Source organism: Hemibagrus wyckioides, linkage group LG05 (assembly GCF_019097595.1).
Source record: "Hemibagrus wyckioides isolate EC202008001 linkage group LG05, SWU_Hwy_1.0, whole genome shotgun sequence".
NCBI classification, from domain to species: domain Eukaryota; kingdom Metazoa; phylum Chordata; class Actinopteri; order Siluriformes; family Bagridae; genus Hemibagrus; species Hemibagrus wyckioides.
This window is the reverse complement of record NC_080714.1, coordinates 23,552,674-23,579,239: the sequence shown is the minus strand read 5'-3', so window position 1 is coordinate 23,579,239 and position 26,566 is coordinate 23,552,674. Positions and strand designations below refer to the sequence as shown.

The following is a 26,566-nucleotide window of genomic DNA, read 5'->3' as shown; positions in this document are numbered from 1 at the left end:
CGACAGAGAAAGGAGCACAGAGGGAGGCGGAGATACACATCATACATACACAAAATCTGTCACGCAAAATGGCTGGAAAGAGAAAAGCAAGAAAAGGCAGGATTTAAAAAAATAAAATAAAAAAAGCTTGAAATTCTCTTAAAACAGAACATCTCTCTAACAAACAGTGGTTAATTGGAGCAGAGAGCTTAGGTGCCATAATCAGATGTAAAAACATCTGTGGCACAGCTGTGACTGTCTGCAGTAATTGTCCTCAGTGTGTCCACATTTATTTTTTTTTGCTTTTAAAAACTACAGACTGGACATCTAAAATACAAGTCTGTTGTCGTACGTATCACAAGCTGTTCGCTTGTTTTTTTTAAAAAATGGTTAAATCGAGGTTCATCTTTAAGGCCATGGAGTGAGGATGAAACAGTCGTGACTTTGGCATTTGGACCACTGTGACTAAGGACTGTCACGAACATCCGATCGAAAAATTCATTACTATAACTTGCTATAATTATACTATAGAACGATAATTTGCCCTAAGAGCATTAGACAATTTTTAATGTTGTTGCTTAGCATCTGATCCAGCAGTGGGTGCTATAAAACGTTTTTGAATGTCCTTTTAAGTAAGTAGCCTTACTGACACATATACATCACTGCACAGTGAAATTCTTCCTTCACATATCCCATCCTTGGACAGTTGCAGGGTCAGCCATGATACAGCACCCCTGGAGCCAGGGAGGGTTGCACCAGCGGTGGCAGCTTGGTGGTATCGGGGCTTAAACCCTGATGTTCTGATCAACAACCCAGAGTCTTAACCACCTGAGCTTCTCTCGACGCATCACAAAATTAAGCCAATGATAAGAAAATGGAAGCTAACAGCAAGCATCGAAGCAGCTTTGAGCATGACCCCAAACTATCTAAAAAGCAGCATGTGGAAGAATGTTGGCTTCACTGTAGATGGCAAAGTGACGGCCAAAGATTGTAATCTGTCGAGAACAAATCTTCAGCCTCACCTATAGGGCACAGAGGCACAGACGGACAGAGCAGCACCGAGCATACAACCTCGCACGACTGCATATTATTTGGTGACGTTATACAGAGCGTTGATGAATTACTGAACAAGATGTTTGTGTTGAGGTAGACGTTTTTTTGAGGGGGGTGTTTTCGACCATATTTGGATGAATTGCGTGGCATTTGAAATTTGTTTGAATTTACATTTCTGGCATTTGGCAGATGCCCTTATCCTGAGCGACTTACAATTCATCTCATTTTATACAACTGAGCAATCAAGGGTTAAGAGCCTTGATCAGGGGCTCAGCAGCGGCCCCCGATCAAGAGAGAGAGAAATAAAGGGACCATATCCCTTTATTTAATTACCATATCACTTTATTTCATTTTTTCCAAAAAGTGAAACTCCCTCAAAAGAGTTGTCTGCTATTAAATAGCGAGAACAAACACAAACATTAAAACAAATACGTTTAACATTGTACGTGTAACATTCAAGACAAAAAGATATCTGATGTGCCGAGCGGATCTATCTTCTTTTCACACTTCGAAAATTGACCTTTCCATGGCCACCTTGTTTATACACAACAAGATATTTCGACTGATCAGCGTCACAACCTGAAGAAACAGACTTTCTCGTGAATTTCTTTCTCAGAAAATACAGCATGTCATGTTTAAAAAAAAAAAAAAAAAAATCCAGATTGTGACGGTTTCAGTCTGTTGTCTTCTGCCTTCTGCCTTCACTGGGTCGCATCCTGGCAAATTGCCAGATGAACAGCTCTGGCGAGTGTTCACACGTTTCCGGGTGCCACTTGCACGTGTGAAAGAGCTTCTTCTTGCTCCTGTGTGCGGATCCTGAAAGCAGGCGCTCACTGACAGCATGAGTTTAAAACCCTTTTTTTAGCCCCTGCGTCGTCTGCGATGGGCGACAGGGTGTTTGAAAGTATTTGCACTTCATGTCGAGAGCTCAGTGGCTCAAGGAGAGAGTTTTTTTTCCACATGCTGGCACACCGAGCGCTTTTCCGTAGGGTTGACGCATGTGCTGAGCCGGCCCTAATAGCACGACCGATTCCTGCTGCACTGTGGGATGCAGCTCTGACATTTGGAGCTTCAAAGCTCATTTAACAATGAGGGTCACACAGCGTTTCCGTCTCAGTCGCCTTCTGGTGGTTTCCATCAACTTCTGATTACTTTGTGCTTGGACGCGCTGGTTTGCTTTTTCTTGTTTTGCTCGGGCATTGTGCGTCGGGGGAGCCGACATACTGCTGTGCACATGTAAAGAAGTTCTGTAACGTAAAGCAAGTAAGTAAATCTGCTGAGGAAACTGCAGCAGAGTGAGCGGCTTTCCTATTTGGGAACATGGCAGGGGAATGAATTCTATCAATCTCATTTTTAACTGGAAAGCTTTATCCGCTTCCTGCTTCCACTTCCACAGGTCTCGCCTGCTCTGATGTCATTCCTGCTCCTCTGTGCAGTCTGATGCTCAGGTTTCTGTGACCTTAAAAATTCCTGGGAGATAAAAACAAATGTTGGGGCTGCACTGGGGAAAATCTTGCTATATATTTACTTGATATATTTACTAGATTTACTTGACCTCAAACACTTGACCTCAGTGTTTGCGAAGGTTGAAAAATGTTCAGACAGGGAACACATGATAAATATATTAGCTAGGCAACTCTAGTGTGCTGTACATTTATGTGGTTTGGTTGCCTGTTAAACTAAAATCAAGCACTATTCTGTCCTGGTATTGAATGTAAAAATTATTATTTGACTTATGCTAGTAATTTTCTTCATCGTGTTTAACAGTGTGCTGAGTGTTTGTAGTAAGAAGGAGAGTTAAATGATGGCATTTTATTGCATTTTGTTTCCTTGCCACTGCTTAAATACTACATGCGTGTTCGTGATTAAGAAATGATCGTCTGTCTTCATTTGTGCTAAATTAAATGGTCTAAAAGAATACTTTAAGTGTGTGAAGTTTAAGCAAACATGCCAAACATGTGTTAAAGCTACTTCTTTATTACTGTAAATGAATAAAAAAAAACAATTCTAATCAGCTGGACACTGGGCTGGAGACCAATTTGTCTAAAACTGACTTATGCTGCGTTCAACGGAAGTTCAATTTTATTTATATAACGCTTTTAACATGGGACGTTATCACAAAACATCAAATTGAATTTATCTCTAATTGGCAAACCAGAGGCAATGGTGGTGAGGAACCACTCCCTGAGACGATGACTATGAGGAAGAATCCTCCCCACTCAAAAGGGAACCTTGTCCTCATCCTCAACCACACTGAGGAGTGTGATCATAAATTATTTCCCTTCTATAACTATCTACTATGCTCAACAAGTCTAATTGTGTAACCAGGAGATTTATTCTATTTTTGAAGGTACTGAGTTGTTCATCATGAATGTAGACTTGAGTGCAAAAGTGTTTATGGTAATTAGGGTCACAAAGCCATCTTCATGGTTTTTATCCTCAATGGTTCAATCCTCAGTAATCCTTGTCCATGTCCATGTGGATCCATGCTCAGCAGCAGCACGAGTGATGAGGACTTCAGTCAGAGGTAGGATATCAGGATGGATCAGGCAGGTCCGTGGGAAGCAGAAGGGGTCAGGAATACTGGTATCTCTGGAGCAGTAGGACTTCAACAAAGAGAGAGAAAGGGAGAGAGAGAGAAGGAGAGAGAGAGCGAAGACTGAATTGCGTCCTTGTCTTTTACATCTAGTCAACTGATATAGTGGATGTACAGTGGAAATTGTTTGCAGCTTAAGACATAAGATAAGGACATAAAAAAGAAAGAATAGAATATACAAGGTGTGAATTACAATTTTTTTCCATTTAATTTCATTGTCTGTACCACTTATCCGATCTATACTCAGGTCATGGGGAGATCTCAGGCGTCATCGGGCATCAAGGCAGGATACACCCGGGACAGAGTGCCAACCCATCGCAGGGCACACACACACACTCATTCACCCACGCAATCACACACTGCGGGCAATTTAGAGACTCCAATCAGCCTAGAAGCACGTCTTTGGACTGTGGGAGGAAACCGGAGCACCCTTGGAGGAACCAAATGCTGAAGTTGTTCATATGTTCGGGAGCCGTTCGAGACTTGTTTGCGTCAGTGGAAAGCCAAGTGAAGCCAACCGATGAGAGCTTACGAAAGCTGTTTCGAAAGAGTCAACCCATGATACCAACTTTGTCTTCAGCATACGTTCAAAAGCTACGTTTTCTCACTCATGGCATGGGTGGTCTGTTCTATTTTTATCCCAAGATTGGTGGCAAGATTCCTGTGACATGGAACGCTTCTTTGTAAGCGGCCTTACAGTTTACATACGCTTCGTATTGGTAATATTGGTAATGTTTTTGGGCGGCTGGAACGGATTATCTGTGTTTACATTATTTCTTATGGGAAAATTCGTTACGCAATACAAACGTTCACCTTAAGAACTCGCCTCCAGAACGAATTCAATTTCTATGCTGGGATTCCACTGTGTATTAAAAAAAGTCCTGTAGAGGTAGAAGAGTCCTTGTTGCTTCTCATTTACTTTAAATTTCTACTTTACTGTTGATACTGTTGGCGGTGAGCAGTCCTGACTGAGGAGAACTTTCCGACTTTCGAGTTGAGGGGCGTTTTCTGTTTGATTTTTTAACCCCCAAGTTTCAAGCTTTAGCATTAATCATGCAGCCTCTTTATTCATCTAACTGGAAATAACGACGTTTGAAATAACACTCAAACACCTGGAACGCCGACGTCGATTTATCCATGCAGTTCAAACTATACGTTGCTTTGGCAACAGCAAGCATGACCTCAGCACTTTCCCCTTCAAGATAAATGTTTTATTAACACTTTATTGTGGTAAGAGGAATTAAAACGAATGTTCCATTTATATCGATATAAAGCGAGTGTATGACTGAAGGTAAAGTGCTTCTCATGAAATATTTACTTTGTCCGTAAAGTGAATTTTTACGAATGCTTGGTCACAAGTACGACCGTAGGTGCACTCACGAGTGCTTTTCGAGTTTTATAGTTTCCTTGCCGTTATGTTTTCCTCAGACGGCCACTTCTCGGCGCTAGTTTGTGATTTATCGTTTTTGTGAACAAAGACAAGACTTTTGATTCCTATGAAGAACATATTGTGTTCTTTCATCCACTCGGTAAAGCAGCAGGCCTTGAGGACATTACTGCTGTCCAACTTCATTATATATCACCAGTGCCGGTTTCCCGCCGTTACCTTTTAACAGCTCCATTAATCCCAGAAGACATTAAGGAATGAGCTATTTGCATAAATCTGAGAGAGAGGGAGCAATAACAATGTACAGAACTGTAGTGCTCTCCTGGCTCTTTCTTTCTGAACCATTAAGCTCATATCCTTTTTCGGTATTTTTCGGGAGTTTTTTTTTTTCTTTTTTCTTTCCTCCCTCGTTCTCACTCCCTTGGTAATTAGTTGCAAATTAAAAAGTCAGATTTAATGAAGCCAGTTAACTTGTTGCCAGCTGCATCAAGCATAAGATCACATGGGAATTCAGCATGGCGATGAGAAGCGCCTCATGTCCCTGACATTTGAATAAATGCAAACAGGCAGCCTGCTGAGAAATCTTGTTGAGGGATGACTAAGCCGTCACGATAATGATAATGTGCAGATGTTTCACAAGTTGCTGGGAATTTATTGGCAGCTAGCTATCAATAAACTGAATGCAGGACAGGAATTATAAAGTTGATCTCCAACCAAAACTAACTAATTGTAGATAACATCAGGGGAAAAAAATCATCATGATGGGATGTGAATCATCTGTGTAATTATCTGCGTATGACTTTGTGATTAGAGCAATAACAGCAATTATTCTGTAAAAGCATCAGGCAAATTATCTTTTTTCGTCTATCTATCTATCTATCTATCTATCTATCTATCTATCTATCTATCTATCTATCTATCTATCTATCTATCTATCTATCTATCTATCTATCTATCTATCTATCTACTTGTTAGGTTATTTATTTGTTTGTTTGTTTGTTGCAGTTGTTCCAAAGAAAATTTGTTTTCTTCTATTTGTATTGTTTTATTCTGAACTGCCAGGACAGGCTGATTTTTATTTTTATTTATTTATTTGTGTGTGTGTGTGTGTGTGTGTTTGGAGTTTTTGCATGCATTAATTTAGTCCTCCCAAAGTCATGCATTTTAAACTGCAGTATTTGTGAGGAATTTTATTTTCTGTTGTTGTTCCATTTATTTATTTTTCATTCACCTCATGCGCCTATTTAAAATAAGCACAATTCTAGTATAATGCTACACACACACACACACACACACACACACAAACACACACACAGCCATATGTATACCATGCCTTGCATTACTATTTCCCTTGAAATGTTGTTTGTTTGCAAAATATTTCTATTTTTATTGTAGAGAGAATCTATTAATTCTTGATCAAATTAAGTGGATATTATACCAGATTAATTATATTTGTATTATGTTACTGTATTTGTATCAGTAACTTGCTCATGCATTTATTTATATATTTTTTAATAGACTTTTTATACTATGACCTGATCTGTATACTGGTGTGTGTGTGTTTTAATACTGCTTGTTCACTGGGAAGATTTTAAAGGGCAGCTTTTGTTATACTGGTGTTCAGTGTTTTCGAAACAACTCTTTGTTGCTGATTTCTATAGCTTAGTGATATGATTCTTAATCCACAATTATTCCCAGACAACTTTTCCTTTTCAGAACAGACATCCTTATCTATACTTTCTATTATCTCTGTGAAATGATTTCAAAATCATTTTTAAGGTTGGGCGTCCTGAATATGACGGCAGAGAAAGCGGTGTTCTTTATATAGCACTAATGATTAATGCAGCTAAGAGAACAGTGACAAGTCTGTGCTATGCTCGAGACTTGGAGAGTAAAGCAGTGTAAGTTAGAGCTACTCACAGCGGCATGGAGAGGAAGTAATTTTGACTACATGACGTCTCCTGTAGATGTGTGTTAACAGTGAGAGCTCATTCACAGGCCAGAGGAAACCATGCAGGAATCTGCCATGTATGAGACACTAAGTATTGCTGTCCTTATGTTATTCTGAGAATGTGTCAAGAATTTTTAAATATTAGTTCCTTCCTTCCTTCCCTCCTTCCTCCCTCCCTCCCTCCCTTTCTCCCTTTCCTTTCTGGGTTCGCTTGTTCTTTCTTTCTTTCTTTCTTTCTTTCTTTCTTTCTTTCTTTCTTTCTTTCTTTCTTTCTTTCTTTCTTTCTTTCTTTCTTTCCTTTTCTTTCTTTCTTTCCTTCTCTTCCTTCCTTCCTCACTCTCTTCTTCCCTACTATTGTTTGTTTGTTTGTTAATTCCTTGAGACATTAAGTATTGCTGTCCTTATGTTATTCAGAAAATGGTCACTGTTATTAAATCATTCATTCGTTTGTCTGTTCATCAGTTTGCCCCATTGGTCCGTTCCTTCTTTCCTTACTCCCTTTCTTCCGTCCTTCCTTCGTTTTTTTTTCGTCTGTCCTTACTTCCTTCCTTCCTCCCACCCTCCCTCCCTCCCTTATAAGTTACCAGATATATATATATCCTGGTCAGTGTGGCATCAGATACTGGCATGAGAACCCTTCCTTATTACTATTGTTTGTTTGTTTTCTGTTTGTCTGTTTGTTTGTTTGTTCCTTCCTTCCTTCCTGCCTGCCTTCCTTCCTTCCTTCCTTCCTTCCTTCCTTCCTTCCTGCCTGCCTGCCCTCTTCAGTATCCCTCCCTCTCTCTCTCCAGTATCCTCTATATCATGATCATTGTGGCATCTGATACTATCATGAGAACACTGGATGAGGATGTGGGAAGACTCTGGTTTGTGTGAGTCTACCCTCACAGTGATTCCTTATCTTCATTATATCCACCCTCCAGTTTCTTTGGCCAGAGTTTTTAGTGCTGGTTTACCGTCTAGTTCGTTTAAAAGAGCTGTAACCAGATAGATAACCAATAAAAGGAAAAACAACCTAAAATGTCACCTCAAAGTTATTTAGTTATAGTTTTTGGGGAAGGTTTCTCACAGCTTCTTCGGACGGTTAATGGCTGTACCTTTTTTTAAATAGACACTATTTGGAATCTTTTTCTAGAACGAAAACCCCAAAGGGACAAACCAAAGTAGCATTTAATGCCTCTGACGGAACTGTCTAATCCTCCTGAGAGGAGTGTACTTAGTTATAAGCTCCATTTTACCAAATTGCTTCGACGCAAATAAAACATGGGGAAAACACATAGTCCATTTTTAGATCGTACCCAGGGAATCTCTGCAGCGTCCGTTTATGCGCCGCATGTAGAGTTTTGCATCCTGTGAAAAAGTGGTGAGGAGTTTTAGTGAGTAATCTGCAAAGTTATTTCCACCAGATGCTATCTGTATAATCCTTGATTGCCCAACTGGCTTTTATTGATTTGCTGAGTTGAGTTGCGCAAGTCCACTCCCACAATTCAGTGTGCAGCATATTAGCAGGGGTTAGATTGCTGATGGGCTGCAGATGGTTCCAGTGATTTCCACTCACCACTTTTCCCAGTCTCCTTTAATTGGACAGATTGCATTTTACATGATTAATCAGTATTTACAAATTATACTGAGGATAAATTAACACACAAGTCCGACGTATGTCAAGTCCTTTTTGGAGGTTTGTAAGTGCATCAGATCTCATTTAGAATTAGAAATGGTGCATGGGGATGGACAGCAAATGCAATCTGATTACTAATGCTACGAGAGCAGGGGAGTGTAAAATTCTTTAAGTGATGTCTACTTTTATATGAGCTTCATATTAAGTATCACTGTGTAGAGTAACATGACAAAGATGTTCATTTCTGAACATGGACACAACAAAACAGGTGCATTTTGTAGCCTTGGGGGACAAAATATACAGAGACGGTGTATGGGTGGGATAAACACTCTCCAAGCACTGAAAGCAAATGAGCTAGTTGAAATTCTCACCTTATGTCAGCGTCCTGCTTTACTTCAGTAAAGAGCTCATTTCCTTCTCTGGATTAAGGCCCTGATCTGATTAGGAGTGAAATGGAAGTCTAATATGTGGAATGACTTTGCATTTCTGCGTAAGAATTTTAATTTCTCAGCCATATGTGCAATTTTTGGCTCAAACGAAAAATTCATTGTAACTTTTTACCTCTCATGTGCTGTGAAGTTTTGGAGGTTTATTAAAATTCACTTGGTCATTAAATTCCAATTTAATTCATTCATCTTCAATAGCTTCTGTACCCTGGTTGGGGTTGTCCTGGATTAAGTGACATGGTACTCTATTAGAAACACCATGTGCACACTTATTCATGCAAAACATGTAAACATGAGGTTTTTGGAGGTGCTGGAAACCTGAGAACTCTTAAAAGACCCATGCAGATCAGTAACCTGAGCTCAGGATCACACCAGAGAACCTGAAGCTGTGAGGCAGCAACACTATTGTGGGCAGTGGTAGCTCAAGTGGTTAAGACTCTGGTTTGTTGATCTGGGTTCAAGCTCCAGCACTGCCAAGCAGCTACTGCTGGGCAATTGAGCAAGGCCCTTAACCCTCTTTCTGCTCCAGGGGTGCTGTATCATAGCTGCCCCTGTGCTCTGACTTCCTTAGCTGGAATATGTGAAGAAAAGAATTCCACTGTACTGTAATGTATATGTGGCCATAATAAAGGCTTCTTCTTCACTACCTGCTGCCATGCCAGTGTTCAAAATGATAAATGGAATTCTATTTAGCTTATATGCATTCACACTGGAACTCTCTGCTGAAGCATTTGAAATGTCATTAGCGTCAGCTAGAAAAATATCCCATTTGATATATAAATATTAAAACAGGTGGAAATGTGATCCTGTTCTGCCTCAAAATCAGTGTAGTACCTAGAATACATAATGACAAATAGTGGATATATGTTAGCATTATTACAGCATAATCTCAAGGACAAGAACAGAGTCAAAGTAAAATATGTATATATATATATATATATACATATATATACATATAGCTCTGGGAACAAAAAGAGACCATTGCAAAATAATGAGTTTCTTATGTTGTTTTTCTTTCAGGTTCATGTATCGGTGAGACGAACAGTTTTGTTTCATTTTTTGTGAACTGCTGACAATATTTCTCAATATTTCTCCTAAATTCCAAATATAACTATAACTATTTAGAATGTATATTTTAAGGAAATGACAACACATCAAAATAACCCAAGATCATGCAGTATTTGCAGAGCTTTAATAACTCAAATAAAACAAAATGCAAATCATTTGTAAACAAATTGTGTTAATGCTTTGGCTAAATAACATTAAGAAATCAGTATTTGGTGGAATAACCCCTGATTTGCATGAGTTTTGGCTCCATGATCTCCACCAGTTTTTCACATTGCTTGATGCTTGACACATAGCTTTGCTTGATGGTTTGTGATCATCCATCTTCCTCTTGATGACATTCCAGAGGTTTTCAATAGGGTTCAAATCTGGAGATTGGGCAGTGGTCTCTTATTTTTTCCAGAGCTGTATATATATATATATATGCAAATAGAGAATTAAAGGACTAGCAGGAACAAAACTAAAATAGGCTAGAAGCTAAAAATCAAAGCGGATCTCACAAATAGAGAGAGCGTCACTCAGAATTGCAGATAATTGCATGAAAAGAGGGGGTCATGCTGGTTTAGTGGTTAGCATGTTTCCAGGGTTGGGAGCTTGATTCCCAGCAACGCTCTGTACACATAGCAACAACAAAGAGAACTCAAGTCTGTCTCTCTCTTTTTCTTTCTCTCTCTTTTTAGTGCAGATAAATGTTGGCATGCTGTCTTTGGCTTTAATTCAGTGCTGTTGGATCTTTGTCATATAGTGATTGTGTTTACCTGGCCCACTAATAATCTGTTAATTATCTGATCTTTGGCAGGGATCAGTGATCAAATGTGCAGGTAAACAGCATCCGGTGATATCTTTATCTCAATAATTGAGTCATTCAGTATGTTTATCTCGTTAATCCTTTTTGTTTTGTCTCTACCTGTGCATATAACAAACAAATAAACACCTCTTCAGTTTTATAGAGGTAGAAGACTAATAAGAAGAATTAGAAGAATTGATTGATTGATTGATTGATTGATTGATTGATTGATTGATTTTAGAAATGTACACACTGGAGTGTATTATTTCAAATGTCTATTAGTCTATTATGATTAGTCAATTAATAAATTGTACCAAGAATGACTTTAAGTAGTCGAAAACACACCTTAATTAATTAGAACTAGTTAATAAGAACTCTAATTGGTTCATGAAATAGTTGATAGTAATCTCTTCTCTTGTAGACAGAAGAAATCTGATTATTTACTGATGCAGATTTTGCCATAATGCAACTGCATAAGTGTATTTAAATTCATTCATTGTTTAAAATTCATTCATTCATTCATTCATATTAGAACTGTGCACACTGAAGTGTATTGTATTATTTCTAATGTCTATTATTTCTTGAGTGAAATCAGTGAAACACATTAATTCATTAGAACTCTAATTGGTTGATTATTAATGTTCTCCATCATTTGTACAGAACAGTTTTCAGGAGAAATCAAAAGAGGCTGATGAGGGAACAATTGTTTATAGCTGCTATAAAGTAATTAAAATAATAACAGGAACGAACTTGATTCAAGAACATCCCGAAAGACTGAACATCCCGAAAGTATGAGTAAAGAATACAAAATGATCAGGCACAGCGAATTCCACGCTGTACTTGGTGTTGTTCAAACACAAATCAAATTTGCATCACCTCCCCATTAGAATATATAAATAATTAAATAATGAAATATACCCCCACAACTGCATATGTTTTATTCCTTACTTATGTGGAACTTTTCTCAAGCCCGAGTTAAATTAAAACGGCTTTTAACAACCTACAGTACAGACTGTTGTTCTATAAATTAGTGTAAAGTGAAGTGTTTATTCTTTTTTGTGCCCTATAATAAGATGGAAAGAAAAAAAAGCTGAGTGCATATAAGGTGGCAGTGTCTTTTCCAGAATCAATGAATCACAGATTATGAAGAAAATATTCTTTTTAAGTGGCATGTCATTATTTTGACTTCTTTCACGAGCTTAGCATTTCCATAATATTGTGTTGATCTGACAAAAAAAAAAAAAAAAATGTTAATAAACAGATTTCAGGTTAAGAGCAAAACAAACGAGACACAGTGATTGGGATTAAGAATGCCGACTATACGATGTTTTATAGAGCTTTAAAGGATTTCCGACGATTAGAAAGCCTTGAATCCTTACAGATATCGACTCCTCTGTAATTTGGCGCATTGAACAGGGGGGAAAAAAACGTGCTTCAGTAGCAATGTGCATCAGTTTATTTGTTTCTATTTGTCTCTATGCTGTGATGTCTGTGGATTAGAGAGCTGCCGAAGAGATGCTGTGGATTCCATCGGTGAAAAGCTCTGTCTTCGTGGCACATCGCTGTCATTGATGAAGCTGCGTAATTTGGACCGTGCGAGCATCGACGGAGAGGCTGTAAATTGGAAAGCAAACACAGGCTTTAAAGCAATATTTTCAGTCTGCTCCCTAACTGTCCTTTTCTCATCACATCTGTACAAAATTGACAGATATCACGGCTATGAAATCTTTGCTGGCTTAATGGAGTAGATCGATCGCTGCGGTGGCTGAACGACCGTCTTTGTTGTGCGCTTGTGAGGCATTCGGGTTGAGGAGATGCCGTTTGGGGCTTCCTTGTTGCTCTGTCCTCAGATTGTTTTTGAACCCCTTACAGAGGAGGAGGAGCTGAGATGATTGACAGTCCTCAGTCCTTTGCTGCTCATCACTGGGTCTCGTAGTGCTGTTAAATTCTCAACTCTGATTGGTCAGAAGGTGTTGGTTAATTTTCTGTAACTGCAGTTCAGACTGTGAGGCAAATCACCTGTTTATATTAATGCGCTTGTTTCAATGTGTAATCGTTTCTACAGTAATTAACACAGTCCACATAATTTAGACCTAATAATGACTGGAGTTTTTAAAAATTAAAGTTTTTAATAATGAATTAAATTAATTAGTTTATTAAATTTCATTATTAATAATTAATAATTAAATATAATAATAATAATAATAATAATAATAATAATAATAATAATAATAATAAGGACTTTTAGCTCATGAGTTTTAGCACATTTTACAATAACACTTCAGTATAAAGTGCTTTATTGCTTTCGTACCACAGCACATTTCTAAAGATGACTCTTTTTAATTGATTAATGAACATGAATATTCTTTTATATACAGATACTTTTTATCTGTTTATAGTAACAATGTAATATCATGAAACAAATCAGTTCCTGTTATCACTTACGCTACAGCGGCAAGAATCGGTTTTTGCTCACCGGACTTTTTCCTTCCCTTTTAATTTAATAAGACAAAAAATGAAGAGTGTCATGTTACTGAATATCTAGAAAGTCTTGAAGACTCAAAACTGACACAGAAGACTCCTTGCATCAACCTGAAATAAACATCTCCTTTCAGAAAACTTCACTATAAGATTTTCATAGAGATTTGTTAAATAAACAAATTTATTATTAGCCTTAGATTAGAGAAATGATTAATGTATTATAAATGAGTGCATATATATTTACATAATTAACTGCACTTGTTCATGTGCACAATTCTACTATTTGCATTTCTATCAGACACAAAATGGCATTTTATTTCTGTGTACTTGTTCTTTGCTATGGCAATAAAGATCGATCTATCTATCTATCTATCTATCTATCTATCTATCTATCTATCTATCTATCTATCTATCTATCTATCTATCTATCTATCTATCTATCTATCTATCTATCTATCTATCTATCTATCTATCTATCTATCTATCACCCTGGGATTTTTGTAACCTTAGTCTTGCATCTGGAGCTAGTGTCAGAGCTGCTGATGAACCAGACACATTTGCAAATTCAACAGCACTGTGGCAGAATAGTTCAAATTATTTGGAACAAGGTCGTCCATCTGTGTTATAGCCTTTTGACAAAAGCGGGCATGGCAAAGCAGTGTAATCTGCTGCTGAAGCTCATCTGAACTGAAGGACTAGTGTCAGCTATTGTGTGCTCTGCTGCCAGCGGACATTCGTTATAGGGAGAGAAATTGCTTTGTGAAGGCTGAAGCAGATTCATGGTGGATATGAAGAGAAACCGAGGGAGGAAACATCACACACCCACTCTGACTCCATCTAATGCCATTATAACGTGTGTGGGTTTTTCTGTTTACCCAGTATACAGACGATACAGTCAGCAGGTTTACTGTAGAGATATTACCCAAAGCTACACCTTTCATTCACAGCCGGTTCCTCAGCTCTGACTCTCTGAGTCAGGAGTTCTCAAAGCTTTGCCACTGCATCTATATATATATATATATATATATATATATATATATACCATCTAAATGCTTTTAAAACTGAACAAATCTAAGTTGAGAAACACAACAAATCCCTTGTTTTTAACTGCCTGAATTTATACTCTAGGTACAATAAATATTTAGAGCTCTTCCTACTTAAATGTGACCCAGTAAGTAGTTACAGGGATTATTGTGAATAATTAAAGCTCTTTGGATGCTTTTGTGGCTTGAAGAAGGATAGAAGGTGGGGATTTATTTAGAATCGAAACGCAGTTTCGAATGCAGCCCTGAGCACAGGCATGGGACGTTCGCATGTTTTATTAAGAAGTGTGCTGTGTTTTCCAAGATCTCTTGCCTGAAAGGTGCAGCTCCCAGGCCTCACTGTGGGATCTGGGTTATACGCTATGTATCTTCTGAGATGTCTTCAGGTACGTGCAGCTAAACCACACTAATGGCAAGGCTTTACTTTGAAACGAATGCCAGGTGACAAGGAAGCTGTCGATCTCTGACACACACACACACACAAGGTGGCAATGTTATTATTTCCAATTCATACTAGAGGATATGTCTATATCTGTGTGCATTCATTTTTCTGTAGTTTTTACGATAAGAGCCATGGGGAATCATCTCCAAGGGTAGTTTTTGTGTGTCTGTGTGTACGTTTTGTTCTCACATGAACAGAACACTATTCTCTCCTCATTTAAATAGGTAGCCAGGTTTTTTTTTTTTTTTCTTCGTTCCTTTCCTGGCGTTTCCAGCAGTCATTGATCCACTGCTTGCTTGATTAATCTCCTATAAGGGCATCAGCAGTCCATTACTGCCTGAATTACGCTTTGAAATCTGCCCCGGTTTTACTTTCACACCCTTATCCTTTACGGCTCAGGGGGGCAAATATTTCCGATTGAAATGATGTATTCGTGCAGGATTGTGTCTTATTGTTTAGCGATTCAACTCTTGTTGAAAAGAGCTTTTTTATAACATTCTGGAAATATGGAATTGGATTAATCTGATGGTATCAGTTACTTTTCTGTAACAGCACAGGCTTGAATTCAAATCACAGGTTTATATTAATGGGCTTGTTATAATATGCTCTTGTTTCTATAGCAACACCAATTCACAGGGACCTGGGTGATGGATGCTTCATGTAATCTACGACTATTGCTAAACTAATTAAAACATTTGTTACTACTTAATGATGCTTAATCATTGTTATGCTGAAGTTTTTTTGGAAGGAGTCTCCAGTGTCAGCTCTTTGTAACAGTGAAACTATTCCTTTTAGAGGATGTTTACAGGAGGTTTTGCACTTTCATGGTAACAAGCTGCATTAATCAATCCTTTGTAACCCTTGAAGGAATGAACAAATACATTGAAAAGTGCTGACATGGGGGAAATGATTGATTGACACATAATGAGCTTTGTAACAGCTCCCGAGGCGTCATTTTAACCCAACTTAGAGCTCCACAGTCGGTTAAAATGGCCGTTTTCCATGAACTCCATGAATTCCATGAATATATATTTACATAATTAACTGCACTTGTTCATGTGCACAATTCTACTATTTGCATTTCTATCAGACGCAAAATGGCATTTTATTTCTGTGTACTTGTTCTATGCTATGGCAATAAAGATCTATCTATCTATCTATCTATCTATCTATCTATCTATCTATCTATCTATCTATCTATCTATCTATCTATCTATCTATCTATCTTTCTTGAGCTTATTTGAAAAGCTTATTTGAAAGCTACTGACAGGCTCTTTTTTAGTGGTTAAAAATATTGTCATGAAATCCTATAATGCATAATGTGTGAATGGAAGTTGAATGGATGTGATCTGGAGCTACTGGGCGCTGTGTGCTCACTGTATATTTTACTGCTATGGATTACTGACACCAATAACCCATAGCAATTAATAAAATAATCATTTCAACAAGTTGAATCTTTACATTTCCATTATAAACAGTAAGAAACTACATTAAATGTCTTGCACCAGGTTTATTCTTTCAACTGTACAATGTCAAACATTTATGCCACTGTATATAACACAATAACACAATGGAGCTCATTAAATATGATAGGTTGTAAACCTCCTAATTCATGTCTTTCAGGTGTTTCAGCGCAGAGAGGATGGCTCTGTAAATTTCTACAGGGACTGGGCTGCATATCGTGAGGGCTTCGGGAAGATCACAGGGGAGCACTGGCTTGGTAAGCAATGTTTTATTCGAATTTAGATCTTACGAAAGATAAGTACAAGTTCACTTCAACTGGCTGAAGTACATTATCATCAATTATGTCTATGCTGTTATTGCTATGGCTTAGGCTTTTTTTTTTCAGCCATTAGCGTTAATTAGTTAGCGTTAATTAGCGTTCATTTATTTTAGGAGAATGATGTTTTAGGAGAACAGCAGTCTAAATAAATGACCACTGATGACACACCCGAGACTGATTGCCTGTGAATAACATGCCTGAATTATTGTAGAGATTTAAGAAAAGAGTAACAGAATGGAATACACTGATGTAGCAACATGACAGAAACAGATGGTGGTGGGTGCAGGGATAGCCAAGAAAACAGATATGAGATACCCCAGTAGGGAGAGGTGCAATATCTTCTTCAAAAACCTCCTCTATGGTCTTTCTTAGCTTCACAATATATTCATTTTACTTTCTTGCACACATCAGTGTGTGTGTGTGTGTGTGTGTGTGTTGACTATCTGTTCCTGTCAGATACAACTAATATATGCACGATTTATAATTTTTTTCTTTAATTTACTGCAAGGTTGCCTTTATTTTTATCAGGACAAAAATATGCAGAAAGTCGCACATTGTCAGTCGGAAAATGTTTCCATTTCAGGGATGAATCCAGTTTCTTTTTTATTCTGCACTGTTCAAGGGAAACATGTGCACATTTTCTTGAGACGAAGGCATTAATAATGTGGAATGACAGGCCTGTCACTGAATGTCAGTATTGTATGATATTTCCTGTGGCAGGTTATGAAGAAGCCTGGCCTCTGACACTGACCCCGAGTCTGGGAAACTGCCTGCTATTTGTTTGGATGCCCAATAACATGCTCCCCGCCATGGGCTAAAAAAGCAAGTGGTTTTGCTTGATGGTGGAGCTCTACTTTGCCCCTTCTGTTTAAGAAGATGAGTCTAAAGCTCCTCTGATCTCTGATCAATAAGACACGAGGAAGCTGAACACAATTAACCTAGAGTTCAAAGAGATGAGCTGGAGGGGAGAAAATAAAGAGTACAAAGACATGAAGATAAGGGAATGGAGAAAGAAAGAGAAAGTGTGGAGGCCACACTGCCCTCAGCAAAGACAAACTCACAGCAGAGATGCAGCAGCTCAAGTGTATGAGGGTTGAGTTGGATTGACAGTTGAAGTTGGGGATAGAGAGCATTAGGAATTATAAACTTCTAAAATTGTGAAATGTGAATGTTTAAAAGAAGGTTTGAATAGCCAAAATGTAATAAATAAATATATAAATAAATAAATGAACAAATAAATAAATTATTATTATTAATAATAATAATAATAATAATAATAATAATAATAATAATAATAATAATAATAATAATAATAAAACTGAAATAATACATTTTATTATTACTATAATAATAGATGCATCAGATACTGAACCTTCTTATTATTCAGCAACTGGTGGTGCCATTGAACATTTTATTTAACCCAAGTTTTCTTCATGATAACTCAAACTATTGTGAACTGAACCAGGACTCATGAGCTGACTTTGGTGAACGAGGGCGAAAGGACATGCATGTGTCTTAGTGCTCACAGAATTCAAGTGCTCTCACACATAACCGATTCTATATATACATATTTCATATTCCACACATGGAACTAGAGCATTTTTTTTTTGCAAGCACAAGTAAATTAGCACAGTATTAGACCATCATCATCATCATTAAGTGTAGGATATTATTTAAAGTTGACTAAATGATGTAAAGATAAAGTAATATGCTAATAAATAACAATAATACAAGGCTTCCACACAATACAGTATGATGTGAAAAGCCTTTAATCGGTATCTAATCATGCAGAGAAGGAGTATGTTAAGCATCAGAGTTACAGGGAAATCACTTTGCTAGCCTGTTTACACATTGGTTTACAAAATTATAAATTATTTTTACACACCAGTTGTTTGTCTCATACACATGCTTTGTTTTTTGTTTGTTTTTTTGATATAATTTTTGCCAGAACTAACTGGATTGTTGTAAAAACTCATACACAAAGCTTTCAGATATATAGGTACTGAAGTGTTAGATTTTTTTTAAGGATCTTGGAGATTAATGTGAAGCTTTCTGTTGTTCAGTAATTTAATAGTTTACTGGGATCTAGTTTAGGTTTCTTATATCTGAAAGCTTTTGGTGATTTTGAGGAGGAGATTGGTTGCATCACCGGGATCTTTTCTTATCTGGAAAGATAAAAAGACAGTCTCTAATGCTCTTAATCTGAAACCTGGTTCAATATCCTGAAATCCAGGGCAGTCCTGAATCAAACGGCTGTGAATTCACCAAAACAGGCCATCCCACACTCCGGTGACAATCCCCATGACAGGGTCAGAGGTCACTGATTCATCGCACCTCTTTCCCCGTTTTAACACTTTCTGACGTTATCTTTACGGTTAGAAATGTCTTGTAGAGGAGATGGCATCAGAGCTGCTACTGCAAAGTGCTCATGCATTAATGAAGCTGATGACACTTCTCAGCATATTGAGCTGAAAGTGACACCTCAGTGCTTATTAGCGACTGTGCTCAATCTCCAGTAGCGTCTCATCAGTGGTCCTCTCACCCTCCTTGTAAGATTAAACAACATTCAGCAGTGTGAATTCATTATGCGCTGTGAATGTGCTATATCTTCACAGACTCTTTGAAATTGCCTTTATGCTCAGTTAGATGGGTTTGTGAACTTTTAGATTAGAAAGGTGCCTTCAATGAAGTCAATTACAGTGATGTGAATAAATAAACTGGGTTGAATGTGACTACAAAAAATAAAGCCATCCATTGCAGGGCTGGAAAAATCATCATTTCCTTAGCTAGCAAGTGACAGCTCCAGTGTGATGCCCAACTCTGATGTTGTGCTTGTCTAATGGTTTAGGCTGAAAAGTGACAACTAACATAATTTAACTCAAAAGTATGACAAGCAAGTTATGTGTATTACATTCTTGCACATTCCTGTGTATATCTCAACAAATAACACCTGCACACTACATATAATACACACCTGCACACTTCATATAATACACACCTGCACACTTCAAATAATACACACCTGCACACTTCAAATAATACACACCTGCACACTTCAAATAATACACACCTGCACACTTCAAATAATACACACCTGCACACTTCATATAATACACACCTGCACACTTCATATAATACACACCTGCACACTTCATATAATACACACCTGCACACTTCATATAATACACACCTGCACACTTCATATAATACACACCTGCACACTTCATATAATACACACCTGCACACTTCAAATAATACACACCTGCACACTTCAAATAATACACACCTGCACACTTCATATAATACACACCTGCACACTTCATATAATACACACCTGCACACTTCATATAATACACACCTGCACACTTCATATAATACACACCTGCACACTTCATATAATACACACCTGCACACTTCATATAATACACACCTGCACACTTCAAATAATACACACCTGCACACTTCATATAATACACACCTGCACACTTCATATAATACACACCTGCACACTTCATATAATACACACCTGCACACTTCATATAATACACACCTGCACACTTCATATAATACACACCTGCACACTTCAAATAATACACACCTGCACACTTCAAATAATACACACCTGCACACTTCAAATAATACACACCTGCACACTTCATATAATACACACCTGCACACTTCAAATAATACACACCTGCACACTTCAAATAATACACACCTGCACACTTCAAATAATACACACCTGCACACTTCATATAATACACACCTGCACACTTCAAATAATACACACCTGCACACTTCAAATAATACACACCTGCACACTTCAAATAATACACACCTGCACACTTCAAATAATACACACCTGCACACTTCAAATAATGCACACCTGCACACTTCAAATAATACACACCTGCACACTTCATATAATACACACCTGCACACTTCATATAATACACACCTGCACACTACATATAATACACACCTGCACACTTCAAATAATACACACCTGCACACTTCAAATAATACACACCTGCACACTTCAAATAATACACACCTGCACACTTCAAATAATACACACCTGCACACTTCATATAATACACACCTGCACACTTCAAATAATACACACCTGCACACTTCAAATAATACACACCTGCACACTACATATAATACACACCTGCACACTTCAAATAATACACACCTGCACACTTCATATAATACACACCTGCACACTTCATATAATACACACCTGCACACTACATACAATACACACCTGCACACTACATATAATACACACCTGCACACTTCAAATAATACACACCTGCACACTACATATAATACACACCTGCACACTTCAAATAATACACACCTGCACACTACATATAATACACACCTGCACACTTCAAATAATACACACCTGCACACTTCAAATAATACACACCTGCACACTACATATAATACACACCTGCACACTTCAAATAATACACACCTGCACACTTCATATAATACACACCTGCACACTTCAAATAATACACACCTGCACACTTCATATAATACACACCTGCACACTACATATAATACACACCTGCACACTTCAAATAATACACACCTGCACACTTCAAATAATACACACCTGCACACTACATATAATACACACCTGCACACTTCAAATAATACACACCTGCACACTACATATAATACACACCTGCACACTTCAAATAATACACACCTGCACACTTCATATAATACACACCTGCACACTACATATAATACACACCTGCACACTTCAAATAATACACACCTGCACACTTCAAATAATACACACCTGCACACTTCATATAATACACACCTGCACACTACATATAATACACACCTGCACACTTCAAATAATACACACCTGCACACTACATATAATACACACCTGCACACTACATATAATACACACCTGCACACTTCAAATAATACACACCTGCACACTTCATATAATACACACCTGCACACTACATATAATACACACCTGCACACTTCATATAATACACACCTGCACACTTCATATAATACACACCTGCACACTACATATAATACACACCTGCACACTTCATATAATACACACCTGCACACTTCATATAATACACACCTGCACACTACATACAATACACACCTGCACACTTCATATAATACACACCTGCACACTTCATATAATACACACCTGCACACTACATACAATACACACCTGCACACTTCATATAATACACACCTGCACACTACATATAATACACACCTGCACACTACATATAATACACACCTGCACACTACATACAATACACACCTGCACACTACATACAATACACACCTGCACACTACATATAATACACACCTGCACACTTCATATAATACACACCTGCACACTTCATATAATACACACCTGCACACTACATATAATACACACCTGCACACTACATATAATACACACCTGCACACTACATACAATACACACCTGCACACTACATACAATACACACCTGCACACTACATATAATACACACCTGCACACTTCATATAATACACACCTGCACACTTCATATAATACACACCTGCACACTACATACAATACACACCTGCACACTTCAAATAATACACACCTGCACACTACATATAATACACACCTGCACACTACATATAATACACACCTGCACACTTCATATAATACACACCTGCACACTACATATAATACACACCTGCACACTTCATATAATACACACCTGCACACTACATATAATACACACCTGCACACTACATATAATACACACCTGCACACTTCATATAATACACACCTGCACACTACATATAATACACACCTGCACACTTCATATAATACACACCTGCACACTTCATATAATACACACCTGCACACTACATATAATACACACCTGCACACTTCATATAATACACACCTGCACACTACATATAATACACACCTGCACACTACATACAATACACACCTGCACACTACATACAATACACACCTGCACACTACATATAATACACACCTGCACACTACATATAATACACACCTGCACACTACATACAATACACACCTGCACACTACATACAATACACACCTGCACACTACATATAATACACACCTGCACACTACATATAATACACACCTGCACACTTCATATAATACACACCTGCACACTTCATATAATACACACCTGCACACTACATACAATACACACCTGCACACTTCATATAATACACACCTGCACACTACATACAATACACACCTGCACACTACATATAATACACACCTGCACACTACATATAATACACACCTGCACACTTCATATAATACACACCTGCACACTACATATAATACACACCTGCACACTTCATATAATACACACCTGCACACTACATATAATACACACCTGCACACTACATACAATACACACCTGCACACTTCATATAATACACACCTGCACACTACATACAATACACACCTGCACACTACATACAATACACACCTGCACACTACATATAATACACACCTGCACACTACATAGAATACACACCTGCACACTTCATATAATACACACCTGCACACTTCATATAATACACACCTGCACACTACATATAATACACACCTGCACACTTCAAATAATACACACCTGCACACTTCAAATAATACACACCTGCACACTTCATATAATACACACCTGCACACTACATACAATACACACCTGCACACTACATATAATACACACCTGCACACTACATACAGTATAATACACACCTGCACACTACATATAATACACACCTGCACACTTCAAATAATACACACCTGCACACTTCATATAATATACACCTGAACACTACATACAGTATAATACACACCTGCACACTACATATAATACACACCTGCACACTTCAACTAATACACACCTGCACACTTCATATAATACACACCTGCACACTACATACAATACACACCTGCACACTACATATAATACACACCTGCACACTACATATAATACACACCTGCACACTTCATATAATACACACCTGCACACTTCATATAATACACACCTGCACATTACATACAATACACACCTGCACACTACATATAATACACACCTGCACACTACATACAGTATAATACACACCTGCACACTACATATAATACACACCTGCACACTTTATACAAAATACACCTGCAAATTTTATACAAAACACACCATACACTTCAAATAATACACACCTGCACACAAACCACACCACCACGTTTTGGACCAAAGACACCTGCACATTTCATACAAAACACACCTGCACACTTCTTACCAGCAGCCAGTCAGAGTATTCTTGTGGGATTCGGAAACGAGTGCTGATGCTCTGCACCACTGAGAAATATGTGAACCAGTTGGGGCATATTGCATTAAAAATGAAATTCAATAGGAAGTAGAGCTTTTTATTCTTTGGCAAAGCTGTCAGCGATCTCTGATGCCAGAACTTGTACTTTCACTTTCTCTCCCTCTCTCTCTCTCTCTCTCTCTCTCTCTCTCTCTCTCTCTCTCTCTCCCCTCTCTCTCTCTCTCTCTCCCTCTCTTTCTCCCTCTCTCTCTCTCTCTCTCTCTCTCTCCTCCTACACCTCTTAATGTTCTGTTGAAGCACATGGTGTGATCATGTTTCTCCTCCCTTTCCCTCTCTCCCGTCTGGTCTACTGAAATCCAGTTCCTGAGATGTACAACACACATTCTGCTGACAAGCATGGCTACTCACTGTATGGATCTTCTACTCTCTGTTCCCTTCTTCCCCACATCTCCATATCTCCTGCTGCCTGCTTTATTCTGTCACTTCTCTTATGCGTATGTGAGTGTTTGTGAAGTTTTGTGTTATAACTTTTCACAATTGCTTATTTTCAAACAACTGGCTGCTATTAAACGACCTCCCTAATATTTCACAGCCTTGGATTTTTTCAAAGAGCAGCTAGAATCTTTTGACGCTCTTACACCGAGGTGCAAGTATGACACACACAACGTGTTGATACAACCTGAATGTATTAAACACATAATTTACAACCCTTGGCATTATTGTCTGAATTGGCATGAGGGAAGAAGAATTCGTTAGATAATATAGTGTAAAATTCACACCTGCATGACTCGAAAAATCTACACCTTCACACCAGCAAGCACACTTGTACAACTGTGCATGAATGAGCACCTAAGACACAACACTCACCTCAGACAAAACACAATGTCCCATTGTAGACAAAAAGCATCAGCAAACTTCAAACAAAACACACCTGCACACATCACACAAAACACACCTGCACACTTCAGACAAAACACACCTGCACACTTCAGACAAAACACACCTGCACACATCACACAAAACACACCTGCACACTTCAGACAAAACACACCTGCACACTTCAGACAAAACACACCTGCACACATCACACAAAACACACCTGCACACTTCAGACAAAACACACCTGCACACTTTAGACAAAACACACCTGCACACTTCAGACAAAACACACCTGCACACTTCAGACAAAACACACCTGCACACTTCAGACAAAACACACCTGCACACATCACACAAAACACACCTGCACACTTCAGACAAAACACACCTGCACACTTCAAACAAAACACACCTGCACACATCACACAAAACACACCTGCACACTTCAGACAAAACACACCTGCACACTTCAGACAAAACACACCTGCACACATCACACAAAACACACCTGCACACTTCAGACAAAACACACCTGCACACTTCAGACAAAACACACCTGCACACATCACACAAAACACACCTGCACACTTCAGACAAAACACACCTGCACACTTTAGACAAAACACACCTGCACACTTCAGACAAAACACACCTGCACACTTCAGACAAAACACACCTGCACACATCACACAAAACACACCTGCACACTTCAGACAAAACACACCTGCACACTTTAGACAAAACACACCTGCACACATCACACAAAACACACCTGCACACTTCAGACAAAACACACCTGCACACTTCAGACAAAACACACCTGCACACATCACACAAAACACACCTGCACACTTCAGACAAAACACACCTGCACACTTCAGACAAAACACACCTGCACACATCACACAAAACACACCTGCACACTTCAGACAAAACACACCTGCACACTTTAGACAAAACACACCTGCACACTTCAGACAAAACACACCTGCACACTTCAGACAAAACACACCTGCACACATCACACAAAACACACCTGCACACTTCAGACAAAACACACCTGCACACTTTAGACAAAACACACCTGCACACTTCAGACAAAACACACCTGCACACTTCAGACAAAACACACCTGCACACTTCAGACAAAACACACCTGCACACTTCAGACAAAACACACCTGCACACATCACACAAAACACACCTGCACACATCACACAAAACACACCTGCACACATCACACAAAACACACCTGCACACATCACACAAAACACACCTGCACACATCACACAAAACACACCTGCACACATCACACAAAACACACCTGCACACTTCAGACAAAACACACCTGCACACTTCAGACAAAACACACCTGCACACATCACACAAAACACACCTGCACACATCACACAAAACACACCTGCACACATCACACAAAACACACCTGCACACATCACACAAAACACACCTGCACACATCACACAAAACACACCTGCACACTTCAGACAAAACACACCTGCACACATCACACAAAACACACCTGCACACATCACACAAAACACACCTGCACACATCACACAAAACACACCTGCACACTTCAGACAAAACACACCTGCACACATCACACAAAACACACCTGCACACATCACACAAAACACACCTGCACACATCACACAAAACACACCT

The 26,566-nt window shown here is 38.4% G+C and overlaps 1 protein-coding gene across 1 annotated transcript in view; it reads left to right on the top strand.

Annotated features, from left to right (window-relative positions):
- The window catches only part of LOC131352632 (fibrinogen C domain-containing protein 1-like), an 88,681-nt gene that overhangs the window by 43,671 nt on the left and 18,444 nt on the right, over nt 1–26,566 (top strand). Inside the window, exon 5 of the mRNA XM_058388887.1 lies at nt 16,472–16,568. Coding sequence (XP_058244870.1) covers nt 16,472–16,568 — 97 coding nt within the window. The remainder of the gene's footprint in view (nt 1–16,471; nt 16,569–26,566) is intronic.